General features: G+C 50.1%; 2 protein-coding genes across 2 annotated transcripts in view; one reads left to right on the plus strand and one right to left on the minus strand.

Moving 5' to 3' along the window:
- Window positions 1-10,081: 10,081 nt before the first annotated feature.
- Window positions 10,082-16,794, minus strand: pcna (proliferating cell nuclear antigen). Its single transcript, XM_043681245.2, has 6 exons — window positions 16,477-16,794; window positions 14,691-14,788; window positions 13,983-14,050; window positions 12,821-13,015; window positions 11,809-11,932; window positions 10,082-10,421 (listed from the first exon to the last, which is right to left on the minus strand). The coding sequence occupies exons 1-6, from the start codon at window positions 16,695-16,697 to the stop codon at window positions 10,342-10,344; spliced, it is 786 nt and encodes a 261-aa protein (XP_043537180.1). The 5' UTR covers window positions 16,698-16,794; the 3' UTR covers window positions 10,082-10,341.
- A 1,305-nt stretch (window positions 16,795-18,099) lies between these two features.
- cds2 (CDP-diacylglycerol synthase (phosphatidate cytidylyltransferase) 2) overlaps window positions 18,100-23,397 on the plus strand; it is a 35,361-nt gene continuing 30,063 nt past the window's right edge. The window contains exon 1 of the mRNA XM_087984443.1: window positions 18,100-18,291. Coding sequence (XP_087840569.1) covers window positions 18,241-18,291 — 51 coding nt within the window. The 5' untranslated portion in view covers window positions 18,100-18,240. The remainder of the gene's footprint in view (window positions 18,292-23,397) is intronic.

Here is a 23,397-nt window from a genome sequence, read left to right on the forward strand (position 1 = left end):
GGCTATGTGTGAAGCATGTCGGAAGTCCAGCCTGTAAAGACGAAAGAATTAAATCCCATTTTGGTCATTATCATCCACTTTCTGAGTTCTCCTCTGCTTCCAATCCAGTCTGGACTGTAAAAAAAAAAGCCTGATTCATTCAAGTGATTTATTAAAGCAAACCAAACAAACTACTGATGCTGTAAATCAGAAACAGAACCAGAAATTGCTGGAAAAGCTCAGCAGGTCTGTGAAAAGAAATCTGAGGACATGAAATGTGAACTTTCATTTCTCTTTGACAGATACTGCCAGACCTGCTGAGCTTTGGGCAGAAACTTCTGGTTTTGTTTCTGATTATTTTAAAGGGTTGTTAATGTCTTAGAATGGTCAAAGTACCTGCTGGATGAAGTTTTTAAAGTTCACAACCATAATCTTTTGAAACAGCTGTGACTAGTTCAAGTCTCAAAGCCATTGTTATTGGCAGCAGTTAACATCACTTTGAGGAGCAAGAAGCTTTCATAAATTTGATAAGCAGGGTTCAAAGTCATGATGTTCCTGTGTGAGTGAAAGGGAAGGCTGGTAAGATTGCAGAGCAATGGATGAACAAAGAGATTGAGGCTCTGGTCAAGAATGAAAAACAATCAACTGTAAGATTGAGAAGACAGGAAAGGTTTCTGGCTGTTACAGGCTGCTCCTTCTTTGCGGTATTTTGGATGTGGGAGGTGATTTCCTCGAATTTCAAAAGCAGCAATGACTGTTTAATATGCTGTTGCAATTGTTTTGGAACTTCAGAGGGAAAAAAAAGAGTCAAAACAACAGCACTTTTAAAAGGGAGAAAGACAGACAAAGGCTGTGAGCATATGGTCTGTAAAGGGGAGAGAGAGAAAGAGAGAGAAACCCACATTACTAACTGACACAGCAGTGAGTCTGCACAGTTACTGCCTTTGCTGTTTGAATTTATGTATCGCTGGACATCAAAGTGTGTCCAGGAAAACTTAACAGACAGCGAAATTCACAACTGATCTTGGAAGAATCTGTTTGGGAGAGGTCACAGCACAGAAACAGGTCTGTGTATAGTTTTAATTATAGCCTTGCTGTAAATCTGCAACAGTGGGTAGGGTGGGTTGTTTCTTGATGATATGTTTTTATTGGGATCTGTCTCTTGATTAAATTTTAAAAACCATAAGTATTAAGTTTACCTGGAGCAGGGTTTTGCAGAGCAATAAAACAGTGCTATTTTCTGGGTCTGTAGATTGGAAGGAGCAAAATTGCCTTTCAGAGAGTGATATCCTCTTCTTGTCGAATGTGGGAGTTTCAGGAGAGTTTAAGTGTTACTGAGAATTATATCTACAATAAATGTCATTGGTTGTGAATCCTGTTGGATCGAATACATTGATTGGAGCATCGGTTCATAGAGTCATAGAGATGTACACCACAGAAACAGACCTTTCAGTCCAACTCATCCATGCTGACCAGCTATCCTGACCTAATCTAGTCCCATTTACAAGCATATCCCTCGAAAGCCTTCCTATTCATATGCCCATCCAGATGCCTTTTAAATGTTGTCTTTGTACCAGCCTCCACCACTTCCTCTAGCAGCTCATTCTATACACGTACCACCCTCTGCGTGAAAAAGTTGCCCTTTAGGTCTCTTTTATATCTTTCCCCTCTCACCCTAAACCTATGCCCTCTAGTTCTGGACTCCCCCACCCCAGGGAAAAGACTTGGTCTATTTATCCTATCTGTGCCCCTCATGATTTTATAAACCTCTATAAAGTCACCCCTCAGTCTCTGACGCTCTAGGGAAAACAGCCCCAGCCTGTTCAGCCTCTCCCTGTAGCTCAAATCCTCCAACCCTGGCAACATCCTTGTAAATCTCTTCTGAACCCTTTTAAAGTTTCACAACATCTTTCCGATAGGAAGGAGACCAGAATTGCACACAATATTCTAACAGTGTCCTGTATAAACACATGACCTCCCAACTCCTGTCCTCAATACTCTGACCAATAAAGGAAAGCATACCAAATGCCTTCTTCACTATCCTATCTACCTGCAACTCCACTTTCAAGGAGCTATGAACCTGCACTCCAAGGTCTCTTTGTTTAGCAACACTCCCCAGGACCTTACCATTAAGTGTCTCAGTCCTGCTAGGCTTTGCTTAAAAGGGATCTGGATGAGTATATGAATAGGAAGGCTTTGGAGGGATATGGGCCAAGTGCTGGCAAAAGGTACTAGATTGGGTTGGGATATCTGGCCAGCATGGACGAGTTGGACCGAAGGGTCTGTTTCCATGCTGTACATATCTATGACTCTAAGTAAGGTTAAAGATCATCCAAAGAGATTTTATAAGTACATTAAACACAAGAGAGCAACCACACAGAGAGTAGGGCCCCTGAAAGATCAAAGTGGTCATCTTTGTGTTGAACCATAGGAGTTTTGAATAATATTTAACTAATATTTTGAGTCACTTTTTATTGTGGAGCAAGAAGTGGAGACTGGAGAACTCAGGGAAATAAATATTGGTGTTATGAAAACTGTTCACATTACAGAACAGGAAATGCTGGAGGTCTTAGAAAATACAAAGGGGATGAATCTCTTGGACCCCATCCAGTGTATCCCAGAGCTTTGCGGGAAATCAGAGAGGAAATTGTGGGGCCCCTTGAAGGAATATTTGTCTCATCGAAAACGATGGGTGAGGTGCCAGATGACTGGAGAATGGCGAATGATGTGCCTTTATTTCAGAAGGGATGGAAGAAGATATCTCCAAACGAGAGACCTGTGAGGTTGACTTTGCTCATGGGTGGGTTGTTGGGAAGTGATTCTGAACGATGGGATTTCTCTGCATTTGGAGAGGCAAGGAATGATTCGAGATAGTCAGCATGGTTTTGTGTGAGGGAAATAGTATCTCACAAAGTAAACCAAGTTTTTTTGAGGAAGGAAACCAAGAAGACTGATGAGGGCAGAGTGATTAATGTCGTTTACCATGGACTTTAGTCAAGCCTTTGACAAGGCTCTGCATGGTAGACTAACGAGTAAAGTTGGATCAGATTCTGGGTGAGCTTGCCAACTGGATACCCAAAATTGGCTTAACAGCAGGAGATGGAGGGTCCTGGTGGAGGGTTGGGGAATGAGATAAGGAACAGAGCTCCCTGTGGAATCCTTCCAAGTGTGTCAAAGACACTGAGGAAGGAAGACGAGGGAAGACATCGTTTCGTTCCCAGTGTGGGTGATGTGTGAGACTTATTGCCTCTGGGGAAGGGACTCGGCTGTGGGTGTACTGGTGGCCTGTTTCACTTACCCCTCTGAGCAGTCTGACTCAGAATGATATTGCGTGTTCCTTCTGTGTGGCAGTGCTGTCATTACCTGCTAATCTGCAATATCCTCCAGCAATTCAAGGCATTTACAGTCAGCGAGCTGGTATATCAGCAGAAGCACTTCCTTAACCTTAAAGAAACAGGGCCTCCACCCCAGGCAGGTGGGAAAACCAATTCGGAGCAAGGCTCGCTGAACCCTAAACACTAACTCTGACTTCTCTCCACAGAAGCTGCGAGACCTGCTGAGTTTTTTCAACAATTTCTGGTTTTGTTTCAGATTTCCAGCATCCAGAGTTTTTTCAGTTTTGTTTGGTATAGGAAGACTCTATTTCTCCTTCTATCTCAGTCTCTCTCTATCTGAAATGTGACAGGTCTTGTTTATTTAAGATTAAGAAAGTGCTTCTGCTGAATCTGAGCAGCTCGCTGATTGTAAATGCCTTGAATTGCTTGAGGTCACTGTGTGGTAAGGCTCAAACATCACCCACACTGGGAACGAAACAATGTCTTCCCTCGTCTTCCTGCCTCAGCCTCTTTGACACACTTGGAAGGATTCCACAGGGAGCTCTGTTCCTTCTGCAGTTCCGTGAGTGAACAGGACGCAGATTAGGAACCAGGGAGACAATCTGACTGAGTCACACAGTTCGGGGGGGTGGGCGGTAAATGCACTACACTGCTCCCTTCCTCACTCACCCCATCGCATGCGCTGACTGCGTAGCCCCAGCGCTGACAGTTACTCACAGTCATCCTTGGACACGGAGCGGTGAGGGTGGGGGGGAAGTGAGGTGAGGGAAACGGGCTAGAAACAAAACCCCCCCTCATCCCCATTCTTTGGTAAGGGAGTGATCTTTGAACAAGGTGTGCCATAGGTGAAGCCACACACAGCTGATCAGCCAGCACTCAGAACTGAGTTACTTGGGGCAGGGGAAAGAAATGTGGACTCTCCTCATAGTTTGGTGAGTGGTTCCTGTGAAGTGGAGGGTGGAGGGATTGGGTGAGTAGGTCAGCCATAGAGTCATAGAGATGTACAGCATGGAAACAGACCCTTCGGTCCAACCCATCCATGCTGACCAAATATCCCAACCCAATCTGGTCCCACCTGCCAGCACCCGGTCCATATCCCTCGAAACCCTTCCTATTCATTTACCCATCCAAATGCCTCTTAAGTGCTGCATTCTACCAGCCTCCACCACTTCCTCTGGCAGCTCATTCTATACAAGTACCACCCTCTGTGTGAAAAAGTTGCCCCTTCGGTCTCTTTTATATCTATCCCCTCTCACCCGAAACCTATGCCCTCTAGTTCTGGAATCCCTGACCCCAGGGGAAAGACCTTGTCTATTTATCCTATCTGTGCCTCTCATAATTTTGTAAACCTCTATAAGGTCACCCCTTAGCCTCCGACACTCCAGGGAAAACAGCCCAAGCCTGTTCAGCCTCTCCCTATAGCTCAAATCCTCCAACCCTGCCAACATCCTTGTAAATCTTTTCTGCATTCTTTCACGTTTCACAACATCTTTCCGATAGGAAGGAGACCAGAATTGCACGCAATATTCCAACAGTGGCCTAACTAATGTCCTGTACAGCCGCAACATGACCTCCCAACGCCTGTACTCAGTGCTCTGACCAATAAAGGAAAGCATACCAAACGCCTTCTTCAGTATACTATCTACCTGCGACTCCACTTTCAAGGAGCTATGGACCTGCACTCCAAAGTCGCTTTGTTCAGCAACACTCCGCAGGACCTTACCATGAAGTGTATAAGAGAAGTGGAAGAGTGTGAATGGAAATGAAGATTCCCATTTCCCCACACTTGGGGTTGAGCCAGTGATATTTCCAGGAGGTGCTGAATGGGTGAATGAGGGGGTCACTGATTGTCCTGTCACCCGTGGTGTGGAACTAGGTCAGACTGAGAGACTCATGGGCTCCGGGACAAAGTAACTGGAGGGCCTGGGAAGTGGGACAGGACAGATCCATGCTGTGCAAGTGGGAAAACAGGACAGTGCTCCAGGGCACTTTGTTGTGCGTGAACATGCTGAGTCACTCTGTCTGCGCAGAACACACTGCACACAGTTACCTTGGCCCTTCAGGAAGTACTTACTGCCATCTGGTGGATGCAGCAAGTAAGCTCAGGGAAGCTGGAACGAGCCATTCAGTCCCTCAACTCTGCTGGCCCACTCAACAAGATCATGGAAGCTGCTCTACTACAACGTCACACCTTCCCCCTCACCCACCTCCCCAGGTATCACTATTGAGAGGAACTCTGATGCCCGTAACTGACACTGATATAACAACCTGTGGCTCCCCGCACCATCTCTGTCCCAAATGGTCTTTCCCTTTCGAGATCTGCTTTCTCCTGACCAACCCCATCATGATCTCTCTCCAATACTCTGCCAAATTCCAAACACTGTGGTGCTTTGCTCGGAGGTTCACTTCAGATTTCCAAATGGTCACTAACAGAACCATCTGATGCTGCCCTCACACGCTGGGGGAGGAAGATGATTCCTTCAGGTGGTGTTCCAAGGGATCTCACTCCACTCTCAATTCCCAGCCTCTGGAGTCATCCCAGACTCCAAATGCTCAGCCAAAATCCCCTGTCCAGGGATCCTACCAAAGCCTGCTGAGTTTCTGCACCATCCTGCAGGTGACAATGAAACCTGAAACACGCCACAGCCCTGGTATGTGGGGATGGGGAATAGCCACGTCATGGTGAATCACTGCAGGGACCTCTCCCCATTCTGAGGGAGTCTCCACAGTCTGCTCCAAGCCTGACTGCATCCCCTCATTGCTGCGCCTGGGAATGGCCCAGTCTGTGACACTCAGTCATCCACAGCTCTTTGCACTGAGAGGCCGGCAGGATGACACAGCGTCTTTCCCAGAGTTGAGGGTTCTTCAGCATCAGTGAAAGTATCTCTCTCTCTCTGTGCACCTTGGGATAAGCCTGTGGGGAGAGGTGGGAGTGTTGAGGGGAGACAGCACAGATGGGAAAGACCATCCTATCCCAGCCTCTCTCCACACATGGTCAGTGACTTTCCTGTTTCGATGCATCAGACTCTCAGCGCCACTGGATTGGAAAAGTTTTGGTTGGGGTCCCTGCTCCCGATTGAGGGGGAAGGGGAGTCACAATCCAGGAAGTCTCGGAACGGCCAATTTCCTTCCGTCTCACCCTGGGCAGAACAGACAGCCCCGAGGTGCCTGAAAAGACCTGCCTTCCCCGATCCTCAGAGTTCCATCAGGAAGCAGCAGCAACAAGTTGGATGCTCCCAAATCCAACCTGCGTCCTTGGGAATGAGAGAGATCTTGTCAGGGTCACTCACTTGACTTGCCTGAACATCAGGGAATGGGGATGTGATTGGAAAAGTAGGGAACTTGCTTGGAATGCAGAGACCCATCACTGTGGGTCTCCTGGATTTTGATCCAGCATGTGACAGAACAGAATCCAGGCCAAAGGGTGACTGACCGGCACATTTCTCCCGGACAGGGGTGTGCGCTTGGCCAAGGTACCTCGGGGAGAAAGTGAGGTCTGCAGATGCTGGAGATCAGAGATGGAAATGTGTTGCTGGAAAAGCGCAGCAGGTCAGGCAGCATCCAGGGAACAGGAGAATCGACGTTTCGGGCATTTGCCCTTCTTCAGGAATGAGGAATGTTGGTCCAGCAGGCTAAGATAAAAGGTAGGGAGGAGGGACTTGGGGGAGGGGCGTCGGAAATGTGATAGGTGGAAAGAGGTCAAGGTGAGGGTGATAGGTCAGACTGGGGTGGGGGCGGAGAGGTCGGGAAGAAGATTGCAGGTTAGGAAGGCGGTGCTGAATTTGATGGATTTGACTGAGACAGGCTGGGGGGAGGGGAAATGAGGAAACTGGTGAAATCCGAGTTCATCCCTTGTGGTTGGAGGGTTCCTAGCCGGAAGATGAGGCGTTCTTCCTCCAACCGTCGATTCGCTGTGGTCTGACGATGGAGGAGTCCAAAGACCTGCATATCCTTGGTGGAGTGGGAGGGGGAATTGAAATGTTGAGCTACAGGGTGGTTGGGTTGGTTGGTCCGGGTGTCCCAGAGGTGTTCTCTGAAATGCTCCGCAAGTAGGCGGCCCGTCTCCCCAATATAGAGGAGGCCACATCGGGTGCAAAGGATGCAATAGATGATATGTGTGGAGGTGCAGGTGAATCTGTGGCGGATATGGAAGTTTCCTTTGGGGCCTTGGAGAGAGGTGAGGGGGGAGGTGTGGGCGCAAGTCTTGCACCTCCTGCGGTTGCAGGGGAAGGTGCCGGGAGTGGAGGTTGGGTTGGTGGGGGGTGTGGATCTGACGAGGGAGTCACGGAGGGAGTGGTCTTTACGGAATGCTGATAGGGGAGGGGAGGGAAATATATCCTTGGTGGTGGGGTCTGTTTGGAGGTGGCGGAAATGACGGCGGATGATGCGCTGTACATGGAGGTTAGTGGGGTGGTAGGTGAGGACCAGTGGGGTTCTGTCCTGGTGGCGGTTGGAGGGGCGGGGCTCAAGGGCGGAGGATCGGGAAGTGGAAGAGATGCGGTGGAGGGCATCGTCGACCACATCGGGGGGGAAATTGCGGTCCATGAAGAAGGAGGCCATCTGGGATGTGCATTTTTGGAACTGGTCCTCCTGGGACCAGATGCGGTACCTCGGAGCAAGCACAAACTGTGCTCCAGGGAACACCCTTCGAAGATCATTCGGACATTTCTGGAGCAGCTTTGTGACATTTGCCGCACCCCCTGTATATGGAAACACAATGACAGAGCAACTGCGGGATGAGGGCCATTGTGGGAACCAGTCAGTCAAATCGCTATAGTCTCTGAGGACTTGGAACTGGCCTCTCAGAGACAGCAGGAGAGCGAGAGAGAGAGAGAGACACACACACAGACAGACAGACTGGCCATTTCTTCAGAACTGACAGGAACAGGGTCAACTTGGAATCTCTCGCCAAGATACTCATGAAGGAGCAGTTGTGTGTTAAGCTGCCTGGACACTCTGTTGTGTGTAATGGAATTACACAATGCTGTGATCACATCAATATTGACAAGTGAGGGGGAGACACAGGCAGAGAGAAAGACAGAGACACACAGAGAGACAGAGCGAGAGAGAGAAGATTGATGGTGGTTTAACCCGAGGGTCAGCACACCTCAGGCAAAGGGAAGGGTTGAGGTACAGAGTAACCACAGTCATTGTGGTTGGTCAACTACATTGGTACCATATACCAGCCAACCGAGCGAAACAATCCCCCCCCCCCTGCCCACAACCAGGAAGTAAACACATACACAAGATCCGATTTCAATCGTATTTAACAGTGAACAATTTGGGTGTAACAAGGTGATTCAAGATTTCGCCAAAATATCCAAGTTCAGAAGATTCATTTCATTTGTCACAAGATGCGGATGTGAAAAACACTTGGAATGGGTTTTCCTGGGCCAGAAATGGAAATCTGGGAGAACTACTGCTTTGTGAGAGAAATTCCACAGAGTGGACAGTGAAGCAGACTGCAATATCATGGTTTTTAGCTAATGTTAAGAAACATTATCAGGGAACATATTTCTGAAGTTTCGAATACTAGTTGCCCCTTGTGCTGAATCAATGCTGCTTTCAGTTTGTTTTTTAGTATAAAAGTCTGTGCAATTCCTTTATGTTGCTCATGGGAAAGTAAAATATCTTTTTAAAACATATCAATGTATATGGGGATTTTAACCACCTCAGTACTGAGATGGTTGACTCCCTTTCAAGTGTTGTGGCTGAATTGAAAGAAAAACATGTCAGATTTACACTGTTCTTGCAAATTCCTTACTATCGGAATGCTGCAACTGACCTTTGTTCATAGCAGGCCAGGCAAAGGTGGGCATATCAGGCAAATTTTACTGGTCCAGATTATCCTCCAGACAATCAAACAGATTGCATGTCCAATTAATTTGGGAAGGAACGTCACTTGGAGGCAGAGCCAGAAAGATGGATTTGCAGATTGGACCAATAATCAGGGCCTGGTCACTCAGGGTAGTCCAGGCTCATTGGTCAAGTAATCTGGCAATCAGGATGGTCAGAATCTTTGCACAAGGGACAACAGTATTTGGAATTTCACACCGAGAACAGCTCAGTGATTCCTAACAACAGGCAGGCTTCATCAGCAAAGCCAGAGCAATCTGCATTTGGCACCAACGAGGATCCCAGGCACAGGGGTTTGGACGAGGGGCTGGGGTTGAAATTGTTCACCAATACAGACACATTTTACCCATGATTCGTTGTCCATTTCTGCAGCACCGACAGGGACGGGGGTCAACCTGGAATCTCTTGCCAAGGTACCCACAGAATCAAACCCAGGTCCCTGGTGCTGTGAGGCAGCAATGCTAACCACTGAGCCACCGTGCCTCCCATATGTACAAATTCATTGATAGGACCGGCGGGGGGGGGGGGGGGTCACTGACAGACAAGCACTGGCTGCCTATCAATGACATTACTGTGGGACTGGTGTCAGGTGTCTGCCAGGCCAGGGAAGGATTGCAGTTTCCTTCCCCAAAGGGAACCAGGTACAGGTTTTCCAACAATGGATTAGTGGTCATCGGTTGACTCTGGATTCCAGATATTGATTGAATTGACAGTCCACCATCAAACCCAGGTCTCCAGGACATGAACCTGGGTCTGTGGATTAAGTGCCCAGTGGTTACCCTGGTCGGCCATTGTTCCCCCGTTTTCTCAGGACAAGGCATGTCAGCTGAACCGGCACACGTTACCATGAACCCCCAGCTACTGCTAACACTGGGTGAACTCTCCCCAAGGTGAGACACAGACCACCAGTATCACAAAAACAATGGTTTATTGGCTGTCTTTCCCCTCCATCTTACAAAAAGCCCTTTCACGTCGCACAACATATTTACATAAAATATCTACAAAACAAAACAAACTTCGGGACGGACAGGGAGAGTGGAGCCTGGAAGAGTAGAAGGTTGTAACAGAGGTGGAAGCTCAGTCTGTAGCTTGGGAGTGATCTGTGAGCAGTCTGTGTGTGCCGTGAGTCCACCTGTCCGACAGTCAGCCTGTACCACACACGCTGCAGCCTTTAAGAGGTTTCCTCATCTTCAATCTTGGGGGCCAGGTAATACTTGATATGACCCATATCAGCGATCTTGTACTCCACCACTGGCAAGGCAGAGAAAGAAAGACAAGAAACACCCACAATCAATCACCAGGTGGAAAGACCCAGAATAAGATCTGTAACTCCCCTCCCCTCCACATTCAGCATCCAGGAGGGAAGACATGCATTTCTGTGGTACCTTTCCCAGCTTCTGGAAGTGTGTGTGTCAGGAACAGTCATATTCCCCAAAGTTCAGGGACATCAATCAAAAGGAGAAAACTCCCCACTCTTCCGGTTCAACAGGATCTTTCTGATCCTGCGGAGATAGGCAGAGCTGGTGTTCCTAACATCTCACTCAGAGGCAGCACCTGTGACAGTGCTGATCCCTCTCCCCAGGCACAGCGCAGGGCCTGGGGGTGGTGATGCTCAGCACAGGACTCCACCTGATCATCTTCCACCGAGTGTGCAGCGCAGCCCAACACCACTGGGAGGCAGCCAAGGCCACTCCCGTCCAGCCCACTCCCCACCGTAATCCCAAACCCTTTGTCCGTAACAGACATCACTGACAATCATTCCAGAAAGGACAGGGCTGATCTCTTTGACTGACCCCCTGCAGGACTGGGGCTGAGCACACAGCTCTGAACGCTAAAACCCACAGGGAACAGACTTTTGGACAGCACATTGGTGAGTCCAATGAATACTGTGCCCAGCTTTACCCAGATATAGAAAGGAGATTATGAAACTGGAGAGGATTCAGCCAAGATTTACCAAAATGTTGTGTTTAAGGTATAAGGAGAGGCTCGAAGCTTGTCCACTGGACCAGAGGACGTTGAGAGGTGACCTAATAGAAACTAATAAAATATTAAGGGGTATAGATAGGGTCGATAGTAGTTGTCTTTTTCCTCGGGTAGTTGTTTCAAGACTATGGGGGCATATGTTTCAGGCGAAAGGAGAGATTTAAAAAAGACACGAGGGACAAAGTTTTCACACATGGAATGAGGTCCCTGGGGAAGTAGTGGATGTGGGTACAATTATAATGTTTAAAGAAATATTTGGATAAATTCATGAACAGCACAGGTTTGGAGGGATGTGGACCAGGAGCAGGCAGGTGGGACCAGTTTAGTTTGGGATTATGGTCAGCACAGACGGGTTGGGCCAAAGGGTCTGTTTCGGTGCGGTCTGACTCTACACACTGGGGACATGCAGACAGGTCCCTGGAGATCAGAGTGGGAGGCTAGACACAGGGAATTAACAGCACAGCATTGAGGCGAGCACCCCACTGAGATAAACTCACAACCATGGCTCTGGCAACCCAGACTCAACTCCAGGGCAGGAGGCAGGTGAACCAGGACCTCCTTGGTCCCGAGGCAGGTCCACTGCCACCACCCCAACGTGCCTCAGCTGGGAACGAACAGAGGGGCTCAAAGCAAGGAGTAGAGTTTGGTGACCTACCGAGAGGGATATCCGCAGACATGCTGAGGGTCACTGTCGGCGACAGGGGGGTGGCCTTAGTGAAGAAATTCAGGTATTGCAGAGCAAAGGTCAACTGCACAGGTTCGTTCATCTCAATGGTCACCTGCCGGACAGAGGAAAAGCTTTCAGTTCACCCGTTAATGACAGAGACAGGAGCACAGACAGAGCTGACCAAACCATACACTCACTGACCCAGCCAGGCAGCAGGGTAAGATACCCCAACACTATCAGCCCTGACACAGTGACATGCACGGCTCACCCGGTCTCCCCAATGTCTATGGAGGCTGTCAGCTAGCTCAGTTGGCAGGATGGCTGGTTTCCAATGCAGGGTGATACCACCAGCGTGAGCTCAAATCCCACCCCTGCTGAGGTAACCACAGAGGATTCTCATTCTCCACCTCTTAACCCCTACCCCATGGCTGAGGTACCCCTCAGGTTAAAGCAGCAGTATGTGGGTGGCAGTGGTTAGCACTGCTGCTTCACAGCGTCAGGGTCCCCAGGTTCGATTCCAGCCTCGGGCAACTGCCTGTGTGGAGTTTGCACATTCTCCCAGTGTCTGCGTGGGTTTCTTCCGGGTGCTCCAGTTTCCTCCCACACTCCAAAGACGTGCAGGTTGGGTGAACTGGCCATGCTAAATTGCCCATAGTGATAGGTGCCCATAGTGATTAGTCAGAGGGAAATGGGTCTGGGAGGGTTGCTCTTCGGAGGGTCGGTGTGGACTTGTTGGGCCGAAGGGACTGTTTCCACACTGTCGGGAATCTAATCTAATTTACTTGCCCCTCTCAGACAGAGCAGCCCATGGTCAGTAGTGTTACTGGAGTGAGCAGGACCAAGCTTTGACTGCTGCTACCTGGGGATTACCGAACACCACCATCACAACCCAGCCAGTACGACTTTGTGAAGACGCCACGAGATATGTTCACACCCAACCCAAAAGGCCCCGGGGCAGCAAGCTGCACAGACACACACATTACGGGCCTGACTGACTTACTGCATCTTCCTCCTTGTCCACATTGCTGGTCTGAGACAGTTTGACGTTCCCGGTCCCCAGCTCTCCGCTCGCAGAGAATTTCACCCCATCCTTGGCACAGGAGATCACCACCGCGTCACCAATCTGACTCAAATCCCGGCAGATCCTGGCAAATTCTCCAGACGGCATCTTCACCACGCAGCTGTACTCCTGCTCCTGAACAGGCAGACAGGACACAGTGGTTAGGCCCAGAATTCCAAGGCTGACAAGTGAAGACTGAGATGAGCTGTGTGCGTGTGTATGCGTGTGCGCGTGTCTGTGCGGGGTAGGGAAGATTGTCAGAGTCCTGGTCAATACTAAAGGCCGAGTCAGGCAGATTTGCCATCAGACAGGAAATCAAGGTTTATGTGGAAAGACAAGTGGACGTGAGGAATGTCAAATCAGACACGATCCTGCTTGAGGGGCCGAATGGTCTACTCCTGTTCCTATTTATTACAGTGTTAGAAAAAGACAGAACATGGACTTAGCCATCAATCACACCAAAAGATAAACAGCAATATTTCCAAAGGATTCCTTGAAATATCAAAAGACTACCTATTGTCTCACCCGCCTGGTCCGAGATGTTATTGCACAGCTCTCTAACAGGCAGGACTTGAACTAGGGTCTCCTGGCTCAGAGACAGGAATACTACCATGATGCCACACCCTGCGAGAGCAGGGATAATAAATTGGGAATGGTGCAGAAGATATTTACAGGAACCTTATCGGGATCAGAGGGTTTGATTTTCAGGAGAGGATGGGACATTTTATCCCTGGAGCGTAGGAGATTGAGGAGTGACCTTCTGGGAAGTTTATAAAACCACAAGGGTCATAGCTAAGCTGAACAACCGAGGGCTTTTCCCGAGGGTTGGGGAATTTAAAACTAGAGGGTGTAACTTTAAGGTGAGAGGATAAAGATTGAAAAGGGACCCGAGGGGCAACTTTCTCACACACACAGCGTGGTTCGAAGGGTGTGTTTCCGTGCTGTCACACCTGACAATTTGAGAAGCCAAGTATCCTGGTGATTGCATTTTCCAGGGTCTGCCCAAAGCCACAGTAACTTTCAGCGTGAAACCACAAGCTGAGCAGGTGACAGATGGCCAACGCCATCTCTATCCTTTTGCAATACCTTCAAACGTACTCACCGGGATTCCAAGCTGCTCCACATCCAAATCCATCAGCTTCATCTCGTAATCAGAGACTTTCTCCTGGTCTGTGAAGAGAGACATGCAGTCAGGGGAAGACACCCACGTTCAGTGCACAGAATAGCCCACACTCAGCACAACGACACGGTGTCTGAGGCCATGCCAATATTCCTCACGGCCTGCCACTGTCACATCGGAATGGCACCCACAGCAAGCCACTTACTTGCTTCCCCTTTGGGAAGTTTATAAACAGACAGGCTCGGAGTGATGCATACAGAGGGCTGATCCAATAGGCAGAGAGAAACAACTGTAGCTCGGAGACAGGAGGTTTTCTCAGCTCCAGACGAGACCCTGAACAGAACCGGAAACAGAATCCGAGTGAGGAAGAAGAACTCGGTGTAAATAAAGACAGCGTGTGTTGGTGTGCTGCCTCAGAGTTACAGAGCAGCCTCAGTGGGGACTTGGTCAATGATGTTGGAAGAACACACATTGGGATGGCAGTGACTGAAGTCAGAGTGAGGAGCTCTTTCAAACAGCATGACACTCCCCACCTCCCAATCTACCTTTAGCAGCCAACCGGCCCATGGGTGCTGAGCAGTTATTGATAGGCAGCACGGGATACTTGATGCTGCTGAACCGACCAGTGCAGTTCCCATGTCAGGGACAGACTCGGAGGTGGAGGGGTTAGAGGGAGCACCTAATACTCACTCTGTGACTCAAAGACCAGAGCCAATGTGTCTGCATTGTCCTCGGCTCTCAGGGTGATGATGTCGTCATTGCCTGCACATTTCAGAATCTTGGACATGCTGTAAGGGAAAGCAGACAAACAGAGATCACTGTCACTCACCGGTCTGACCCAGCGTCAGCCAACCTATCAGTGAGACACATCAACATCAACAAGGAATGCAGGGAGACAGAGAAAGAATTGATTTCCACACAGGAATCACCTTCCTATTCCACCCTGACAAAAAGCCAACCCCTGGTATAGGACATGAATTGTGTGATCTGCTCTTGAATTTCACATCTCCAGCACCCAGCACTCAGGATACCGACACCCTGCTCACTCAGGGTGGTACTGAAAGCTGGGACAAGGTTCCCCATGGGAGACTGGTGAGCAAGGTTAGATCTCACGGAATACAGGGAGAACTAGCCACCTGGATACAGAATTGGCTCAAAAAGTAGAAGACAGATGGTGGTGCTGGAGGGTTGTTTTTCAGATTGGAGGCCTGTGACCAGTGGAGTGCCACAAGGATCAGTGCTCGGTCCACTGCTTTTCATAATTTATATAAATGATTTGGATGTGAGCATAAGAGGTACAGTTAGTAAGTTTGCAGATGACAACAAAATTAGAGGTGTAGTGGACAGCAAAGAGGGATACCTCAGATTACAACAGGATCTTGATCAGATGGGCCATTGGGCTGAGAAGTGGCAGATGGAGTTTAATTGAGATAAATGTGAGGTGCTGCATTTTGGAAAAGCAAATCAGAGCAGGACTTATACACTTAATGGTAAGGTCCTGGGGAGTGATGCTGAACAAAGAGACCTTGGAGTGTAGGTTCACAGCTCCTTGAAAGTAGAGTCGCAGGTAGATAGGATAGTGAAGGTGGTGTTTGGTGTGCTTTTCTTTATTGGTCAGAGTATTGAGTACAGGAGTTGGGAGGTCAAGTTGCAGCTGTACAGGACATTGGTTAGGCTACTGTGGGAATACCGCATTCAGTTCTGGTCTCCTTCCTATTGGAAAGATGTTGAGAAACTTGAAAGGGTTCAGAAAAGATCTACAAGGATGTAGCCAGGGTTGGAGGATTTGAGCTACAGGGAGAGGCTGGGGCTGTTTTCCCTGGAGCGTCGGAGGCTGAGGGGGTGACCTTATAGCAGGTTTGCAAAATCATGAGGGGCACGGATAGCGTATACAGGCAAGGTCTTTGCCCTGGGGTGGGAGGTAGTGCGAACGTTGTGGGCGCAGGTTTAGGGTGAGAGGGGAAAGATTTTTAAAAAGAAAAGGGTAACGTTTTCCACGCGGAATGTTTGGAAATGAGGAAGCTGGTGCAACGACACCGTTCCAAAAGGCTCCTGGCTGGGTTTGGAGGGATATGGGCCAGGCTGAATGGTCGGCAGTGTGTGCTGTCCATGCCCATGTGGATGGGAGGTGAGAGAGAGGGGGGGGATTGTATCACTGTCTGTTGGATACAATGTATCCCCGTGTCTGCTCATCAATCAACTGGATACAGTTTCCCGCCAAGCCGGCCTTTGGCGCGCCGCTGACGTCACGGGCCGGGCAGCTGGCGCCCTTTTCCTGTGCACAAACACATCCAAAAGGGGCAGCAGCAGGAGGGCAATGGGCCGAAGGGGGGTGGGGGTTACAACCCACTGCAACTACCCCCCCACCTCCTCCAACAACAACAACAACCCGGCAAGCTGCAGTAGCGCCGCTCTCCCGCTCACAGTTAGCAGCCCCGGGTGGGGTGGATCAATGTTGCTGCAGCCACTGACTGACCTGCTCAGGTTGACCCCCATGGCCAGGTTGCGGTCACAGCGGTAAGTGTCGAAGCCATCGCTGCGCAGGGTCAGCTGCACCAGGGAGACGTGCGAGCTGTCCATGGACTGCAGGCTGATGCCGGTCGAGCTGATGTCCCAACACGCCTCGGTGATGAGGTCCTTGAGGGCCTCCAGCACCTTCTTCAGGATGCTGCCCTGCACCAGGCGAGCCTCGAACATCTTGGCACAGGGGTGGATGGAGCTCCCACAGCAACACAGACAGGAGCAGGCCAGGGAACTGCACAGCCCAACCACACTCACTCAGGCTGTGCAGGAAATGAGAAGGCCTGCACCTCTCTCACTTCCTCATATAACCTCATGCAAATCAACCCTGCCATATATGGTAACGGCGCCAAACCCTGCCCTTCCCAAGTCCCTCCTCTCCGTCATTTCAAAACAAAAAAGAAAGAAAGCCCCCTTTTTTTTGCATCTTTCTATGTCAATTGCAATCTCCTCCTGGAGACATACCAGACATTGCAACATGGCACTGCTGGGGCGGGTGGACGGGGCACAGTCATTTGCAAATGCTGCTGCTGCCAGGGCCAGGGGAGAACAACATGGAGATCGTTGCATTTTGGGTTAATTCGGTGGATGCATGTTGCAGCAGCAAGGTCCACGTCGCTCACGCCCGAATAAATAATCCTGCTAACTCATTGCAATAAACGCGTGTCTTTGCAAATTTTATTTTTCTCCGAAAGGAATTTTGCTCCAATTTGTAAAAGTCTCAGTTTGTTTCTCTGTGCAAACAGAGCTGGAGGCGCTCTCAGCTGCGCCGCTCCGCTGCCCCCAGTGGCCGGAGGACCATTAAGGAGCCTACAGCAGCGCCGCTCCGCTGCCCCTGGCGGCCGGAGGACCATTAAGGAGCCTGCTGCAGCGCCACTCTGTTGCCTCTAGCGGCCGGAGGACCATTAAGGAGCCTGCTGCAGCGCCACTCTGTTGCCTCTAGTGGCCGGAGGACCATTAAGGAGCCTGCTGCAGCGTCGCTCTGCTGCCCCTGGCGGCCGGAGGACCATCAAGGAGCCTGCTGCAGCGCTACTCTGTTGTCCCTGGCGGCCGGAGGACCATTAAGGAGCCTGCTGCAGCGCCACTCTGTTGCCTCTAGTGGCCGGAGGACCATTAAGGAGCCTGCTGCAGCGCCACTCTGTTGCCTCTAGTGGCCGGAGGACCATTAAGGAGCCTGCTGCAGCGTCGCTCTGCTGCCCCTGGCGGCCGGAGGACCATCAAGGAGCCTGCTGCAGCGCTACTCTGTTGTCCCTGGCGGCCGGAGGACCATTAAGGAGCCTGCTGCAGCGGCGCTCTGTTGTCCCTGGCGGCCGGAGGACCGTTAAGGAGCCTGCTGCAGCGCCACTCTATTGCCTCTAGTGGCCGGAGGACCATTAAGGAGCCTGCAGCAGCGGCGCTCTGCTGCCCCTGGCGGCCGGAGGACCGTTAAGGAGCCCGCTGCAGCGCCACTCTGTTGCCTCTAGTGGCCGGAGGACCATTAAGGAGCCTGCAGCAGCGCCGCTCTGCTGCCCCTGGCGGCCGGAGGACCAGAATGTGGGCGGACCAGCGGGACTGGGAGGAGCGGCTGAAGGGGGAACCTTGACAGCCGAGGCCCTCGGCTCCCCGGGAGGGTTTGTTGAGAAGGAGCCGGGAGCCGGCGGTGAGAGAGGCCGTGTGTGTGAGAGAGTGAGCGGGGGAGGGCCGTGCAGCCTGGAGCCCGCAGCCCGGGGCCCGGGGCACCATGAGCGAGCTGAGGCGGCGGGGCGGCCTGGAGGAGTACACCGAGGACAGGGTGAGAGGCGCGGCCCGGCCCGGCCCGGGGCCTGGGGTCCGGGGTCGGGGCTCTGTGTCCCGGGGAGGCACGGCCCCGTGGGTCGGGGACATCACAAACCCCCATCACCCCTCACCTATGACCCCTTACCCCCAATTCCCCCATCACCCCTCACCCCCAATTCCCCCATCACCCCTCACCCATGACCCCTTACCCCCAATTCCCCCATCACCCCTTACCCCCAATTCCCCCATCACCCCTCACCCCCAATTCCCCCATCACCCCTCACCCCCAATTCCCCCATCACCCCTCACCCCCAATTCCCCCCTCACCCCTCACCCCCAATTCCCCCCTCACCCCTCACCCCTCACCCCCAATTCCCCCATCACCCATGACCCCTTACCCCCAATTCCCCCATCACCCCCCACCTATGACCCCTTACCCCAATTCCCCCATCACCCCTCACCCATGACCCCTTACCCCCAACCCCCATCACACCTTACCCCAAACTCCATCACCCCTTACCCATGATCCCTCACCTATGACCCCTTACCCACAACCCCCCTGACCCCCCACCCCCATGCCCCTCCCCTCCACACACACACATTCCCAACCCCCATCCATCCTCCCCAGACAGTCAGCCCCACTGATCACCCCCCTACCCTCTACACCTCCCCTCTCCTGGCCCTGGCACATCATCCCCACTGTTGCCCCTTTCCTCCATTGCGCCCCATCCTCGGACACATGGCCACCCCTGCCCCATCCCATTTCCAGACACACCAGGACCCGCGCACCCCGGAGACTTCAGCGACCATTCCCCAAACCATTGCCCCACAGTCCCAGACACATCACTCTCCCTGTCTGATCCGTCCTCCAAGTGGATCACCGTCAATGTATCCCAGTCCGAGAAACTTTCTCCTTTCCTCCCAGCTTCCTCACTCCCCCTCACGCCTACTCCCCTGCAACACCCAGACACCTCACTACCCCTGACCAGACACTCACTGAGCCCCATCCTGTTATCATCTTTTCAGACAGGTGACCCTTCTTATTACAACCCACCTTGTGTATCCTTCTCCAAGACAGATCCTCAGACACCTCCATCCCATGCTTCACCCCCCACCCCCCCTTGGAATTGGCAATGTTACATGGTATGTTGGATGCTGGTTAGAGAATCTGTGTTGTCTGCAGCTCTGGAATGGATGTGATGGAACCAGTCAGTGAATTGGAGATGTGTAGGGTTCCTGATTATGCCTGGCAGGCTTGGTATATATTTGGGGCTGGTGAGTCTTTGATTACTGGCAAACTGACAGTGAGCCGCAGTGCCAGAGGATCAAACAGAGGTGCTAAGGGTCAAGGGCTTTTTGTCCCTTCAACCCTGTCAGAGCTCAGGCCAGAGTGAAGTCTCACTCACGTTTTAACATGGGATATCTTGAAAACTGATTCAGACACAGACATTCAGATATGGTAAAACAAACAAGTGCAGGACTAATACAAAAAAAATGGTAGAGATCAGGTTGTATTGCAGAATTGAGAGTTCCAAGGGACATAATTCTTCGTAATTTGCGTCACAGATTGACAGTGTGGTTAAGAAGGTGTTTGTTACCTTTGCTCAGAGCTTTGAGTGTCGGAGTTGGGATGTATGTAAAGGTTATACAGGATGTTGGTGGGGCCCCTGCTGAAGTATTTTGTGCAGTTCTGGTCACCCTGTTGAAGTCAAGATTTTATTAAACCAGAGAGAGTTCAGAAAAGATTGACCAGGACTTTACTGGGAAATGAGGGTTTGAGGTAGAAAAATTGGTGGAATTGTCTGGGACTTTTTTCACTGGAGCGTAAGAGGCTGCTGGGTGACCTGATTGACGTTTATAAAATCATGGAGGATACAGATAACGGGAATTGCAAATGTCTTTTCTCTCGGTGGGAGAGTTCAAAACTGGGGGCCATATATTCAAGGAGAGAGGAGAAAGATCATGATGAGCAACATTTTTACACAGAGTGTGTTTCATGTGTGGAATCAACTGCCAGAGGAAATGGTGGGTGTAGGTACAGTTACTATATTCAAAACATGGTTGGACAGGTCCATGAATAAGAAAGGTTTGGAGGGATATGGACCAAACACAGGCAGCTGGGACTAGTTCAGTTTGGGGACATGGTCAGCGTGGACTGGTTGGGCCGAAGGGTCTGTGTCCTTGCTGGATAAAGTTAAGAATAGCAGCATTCAGAGAGTGACCTGTGAAACTGGATCTGTTAGAGAAGGGGAAACAGTCTTGCAATGGTCAAGAAAATGAATCTGTCAGAAGCAACATTTTCTCCGTGACGTAGGCTGGTTCAGGTGAACTTTTCTCCATTCACACATTGTGTTCTCAGGGTTTATTTTTCACAAGTGTGCTGTAGAAGATTAAGGAACCAGTTTTATGTTGATGCCTCTTAGTAGCAATTTGGAACAGACAGTATTTTGTAATCTCAACCACAGTATTAACGTGATTGCCAATCGAATTTCTTGGTGACTGTCCCAGATTGGTGGACCCAGCATTTGATTTCCCCCAGCGAGTGATGGATGATCTTGTTGATCCAATCCCAAAAGACCTCGATTGGGGCTCCCTTCAGCCTTTCCCCAAAGGGACAAGTCTCTCGTCTCTTCAGTCTTTTCCTACATGTGCTACCTCTCAGGCCTGGTATCATTCTAATGAGTCTTTTTAAAAATCTCCTTCCATCCCTTGATATGATGGAGTCCAGAACAGTGCAAAGTACTCCCAACTGCTGTCCCATCAAGTTTCAGAGCAACTTGAACAAGCCTCCTGAAAACAAACAGCAGGTCAGGCAGCATCCATAGAGACAGACCAAGCTGATCCAAGTCTAGATAGAGTCATGGGGTTGTACAGCACAGAAACAGACCCTTCGATCCAACTCATCCATGCTGACCACATATCCTGGATACATCTAGACCCATTTGCCAGCACTTGACCCATATCCCTCTGAACCCTTCCTATTCATATACCCATCCAGATGCCTTTTAAATGTTGCAATTGTACCAGCCTCCACCACATCCTCTGACAGCTCATTCCATACACGCACCACTCTCTGTGTGAAAAAGTTGTCCCTTCGGTCCCTTTTATATCTATCCCCTCTCACCCTAAACCGATACCCTCTGGTTCTGGACTCCCCAACCCAGGGAAAAGACTTTGTTTATTTATCCTATCCATGCCCATCTTGATCTTATAGACCTCAATGAGGTCACCCCTCAGCCTCTGATGCTCCAGGGAAAACAGTCCCAGCCTATTCAGTCTCTCCCTGCAGATCAAACCCTCCTACCCTGGCAACATCCTTGTAAATCTTTTCTGAATCCTCAAGTTTCACACACTTCACCAGAGCCTAACAAGCTTGCCTCGGTTGTCAGCTGGAGCCCTGTCAAAGGGAGGTCCAATTGTCTGACGGCCTGCTTTTCCTGGCTATGTGGGTGGTTAGTAATACCCTGCCAGACCCCATGCCTTTCCCCCTCCATTTAGACTCTGGTTTCCTTGTGAGATGACCATCTACATTTAATGGTATCTGCAGCAAGAATGGTAAATAAGGGACTGTGCAGTTAGTTTATGTTAAAGGATGTCAGATACTGCATGTTCTATTGTTTGCATATTGGCATCCTGTTGGGGAACACCTCCCATCTTATTATCTCAAGCCGAATGTTTTGTCTGTTTGCATGACACTGCCTGCTTTTGGATGCTCGAAATAAGGGAAAAGGCTGCTGCCTTTTATTCGATTTGTTCATGTCCCTTGACAGCCAGTGTTGCCGTTTTCTTTTGCATTAGCCAAAGCAGTTGTTTTTCAAAAACGTGATTGCGTTGGAATTGACTGAGAATTTCGGTCTCTATCTTGGTGTCCAATATGGTGGCGCTTGGCTTACTTTCTCTTGAACGTGATTTGAAGCCCTGTCTCTAAGGATGGATGTGCTGGCGGGAGAGGAGGTTTACCAGAACAATGAAGGCCTTCTCATATGGGAAGCAGCTGAGAACTCTGCGTCTGTACCCGACGGAGTTTAGGAGAGTGATTGAAGCTTACACAATACTGAGAGGGTTGGATAGGCTGGATGTGGATAAGATGTTTCCATTTGTAGGAGAGATTGGGACCCAAGGGCACAGCCTCCGAGTGAACGGATAGCCCCTCCAAACTGAGATGAGGAGCATGGCCCTTTACAGTTGAGATAAGGAGGAATTTCTTCAGGCAGAGGGTGGTGAATCTGTGGGACTCTTTGCCACAGAGGGATGTGGAGGCCAAGTCATTGAGTGTAGTTCAGGCAGAGATAGACAGGTCCTTGATTGGGAAGGAGATCGAGGATTCCAGAGAAGAGACAGTAGAATGGGATTGGGAAAGATATCAGCCATGATCGAATTGCGGAGCAGAATTGATGGGCCAAGTGGGCAAATTCAGCTGCAATATCTTATGGCGAAGATGCAGTGAAAAGTGCTTCTGTTTTGATGAGTTTTAAACAGTTGGTTTTAAGGAAGATTCCTTCACTGTTTTCTATTTTGAGGCTTGTCTTTGTGCGAGAGGCGGGGGGGGGGGGAGGAAACAACTCGAAAGGGGACTGAAGATTTGAAACTCCACTGCAGAGGGAACACACTGTTACTTGTTTGAAGGCGATGTCTTGCTGAGCTGGGATTAGCATTACAATGGTTAACACACACTAATGTTGACTGTGAGAGAATGAAGGGGCAAACCACAGTCATCTCACAATACAGTTACCTGATTCTCAGGGAAGTGACCTCCAGTCCAACAGTATGGGAGGCAATGAAACTGCTGTGTCACACACACACAAACTGAAGGCATTGATATCATCAGGATGAGAAGACTTCAGTTCGGAGGTTACGTGACCTTCTTGTCGTTGGTTGCCCTGGATTGTAATCACTGCTGAGGAGAAGTAGTTGCAATAGATTTGAATCTCAGTGTGGTTATGGAGTTGCTAACTGCTGTGGACTGAGACTAGCCTGGGAGCTCGATCATGATGAGCATGTGTAAGCAGCCACCAATCTCTTGCTGGAACCAAGGTGAAGCTCAAGAACAGGCAGAAGCTGACAAACCCCATCATTCTGTGATCCAGAGATAACATCTGGTGGCTGTCCACAATGGGTGTGA

This window comes from Chiloscyllium plagiosum, unplaced genomic scaffold, assembly GCF_037043375.1.
Source record: "Chiloscyllium plagiosum isolate Xiang-an unplaced genomic scaffold, Cpla_swu_hap1 HiC_scaffold_48, whole genome shotgun sequence".
NCBI classification, from domain to species: Eukaryota; Metazoa; Chordata; class Chondrichthyes; order Orectolobiformes; family Hemiscylliidae; genus Chiloscyllium; species Chiloscyllium plagiosum.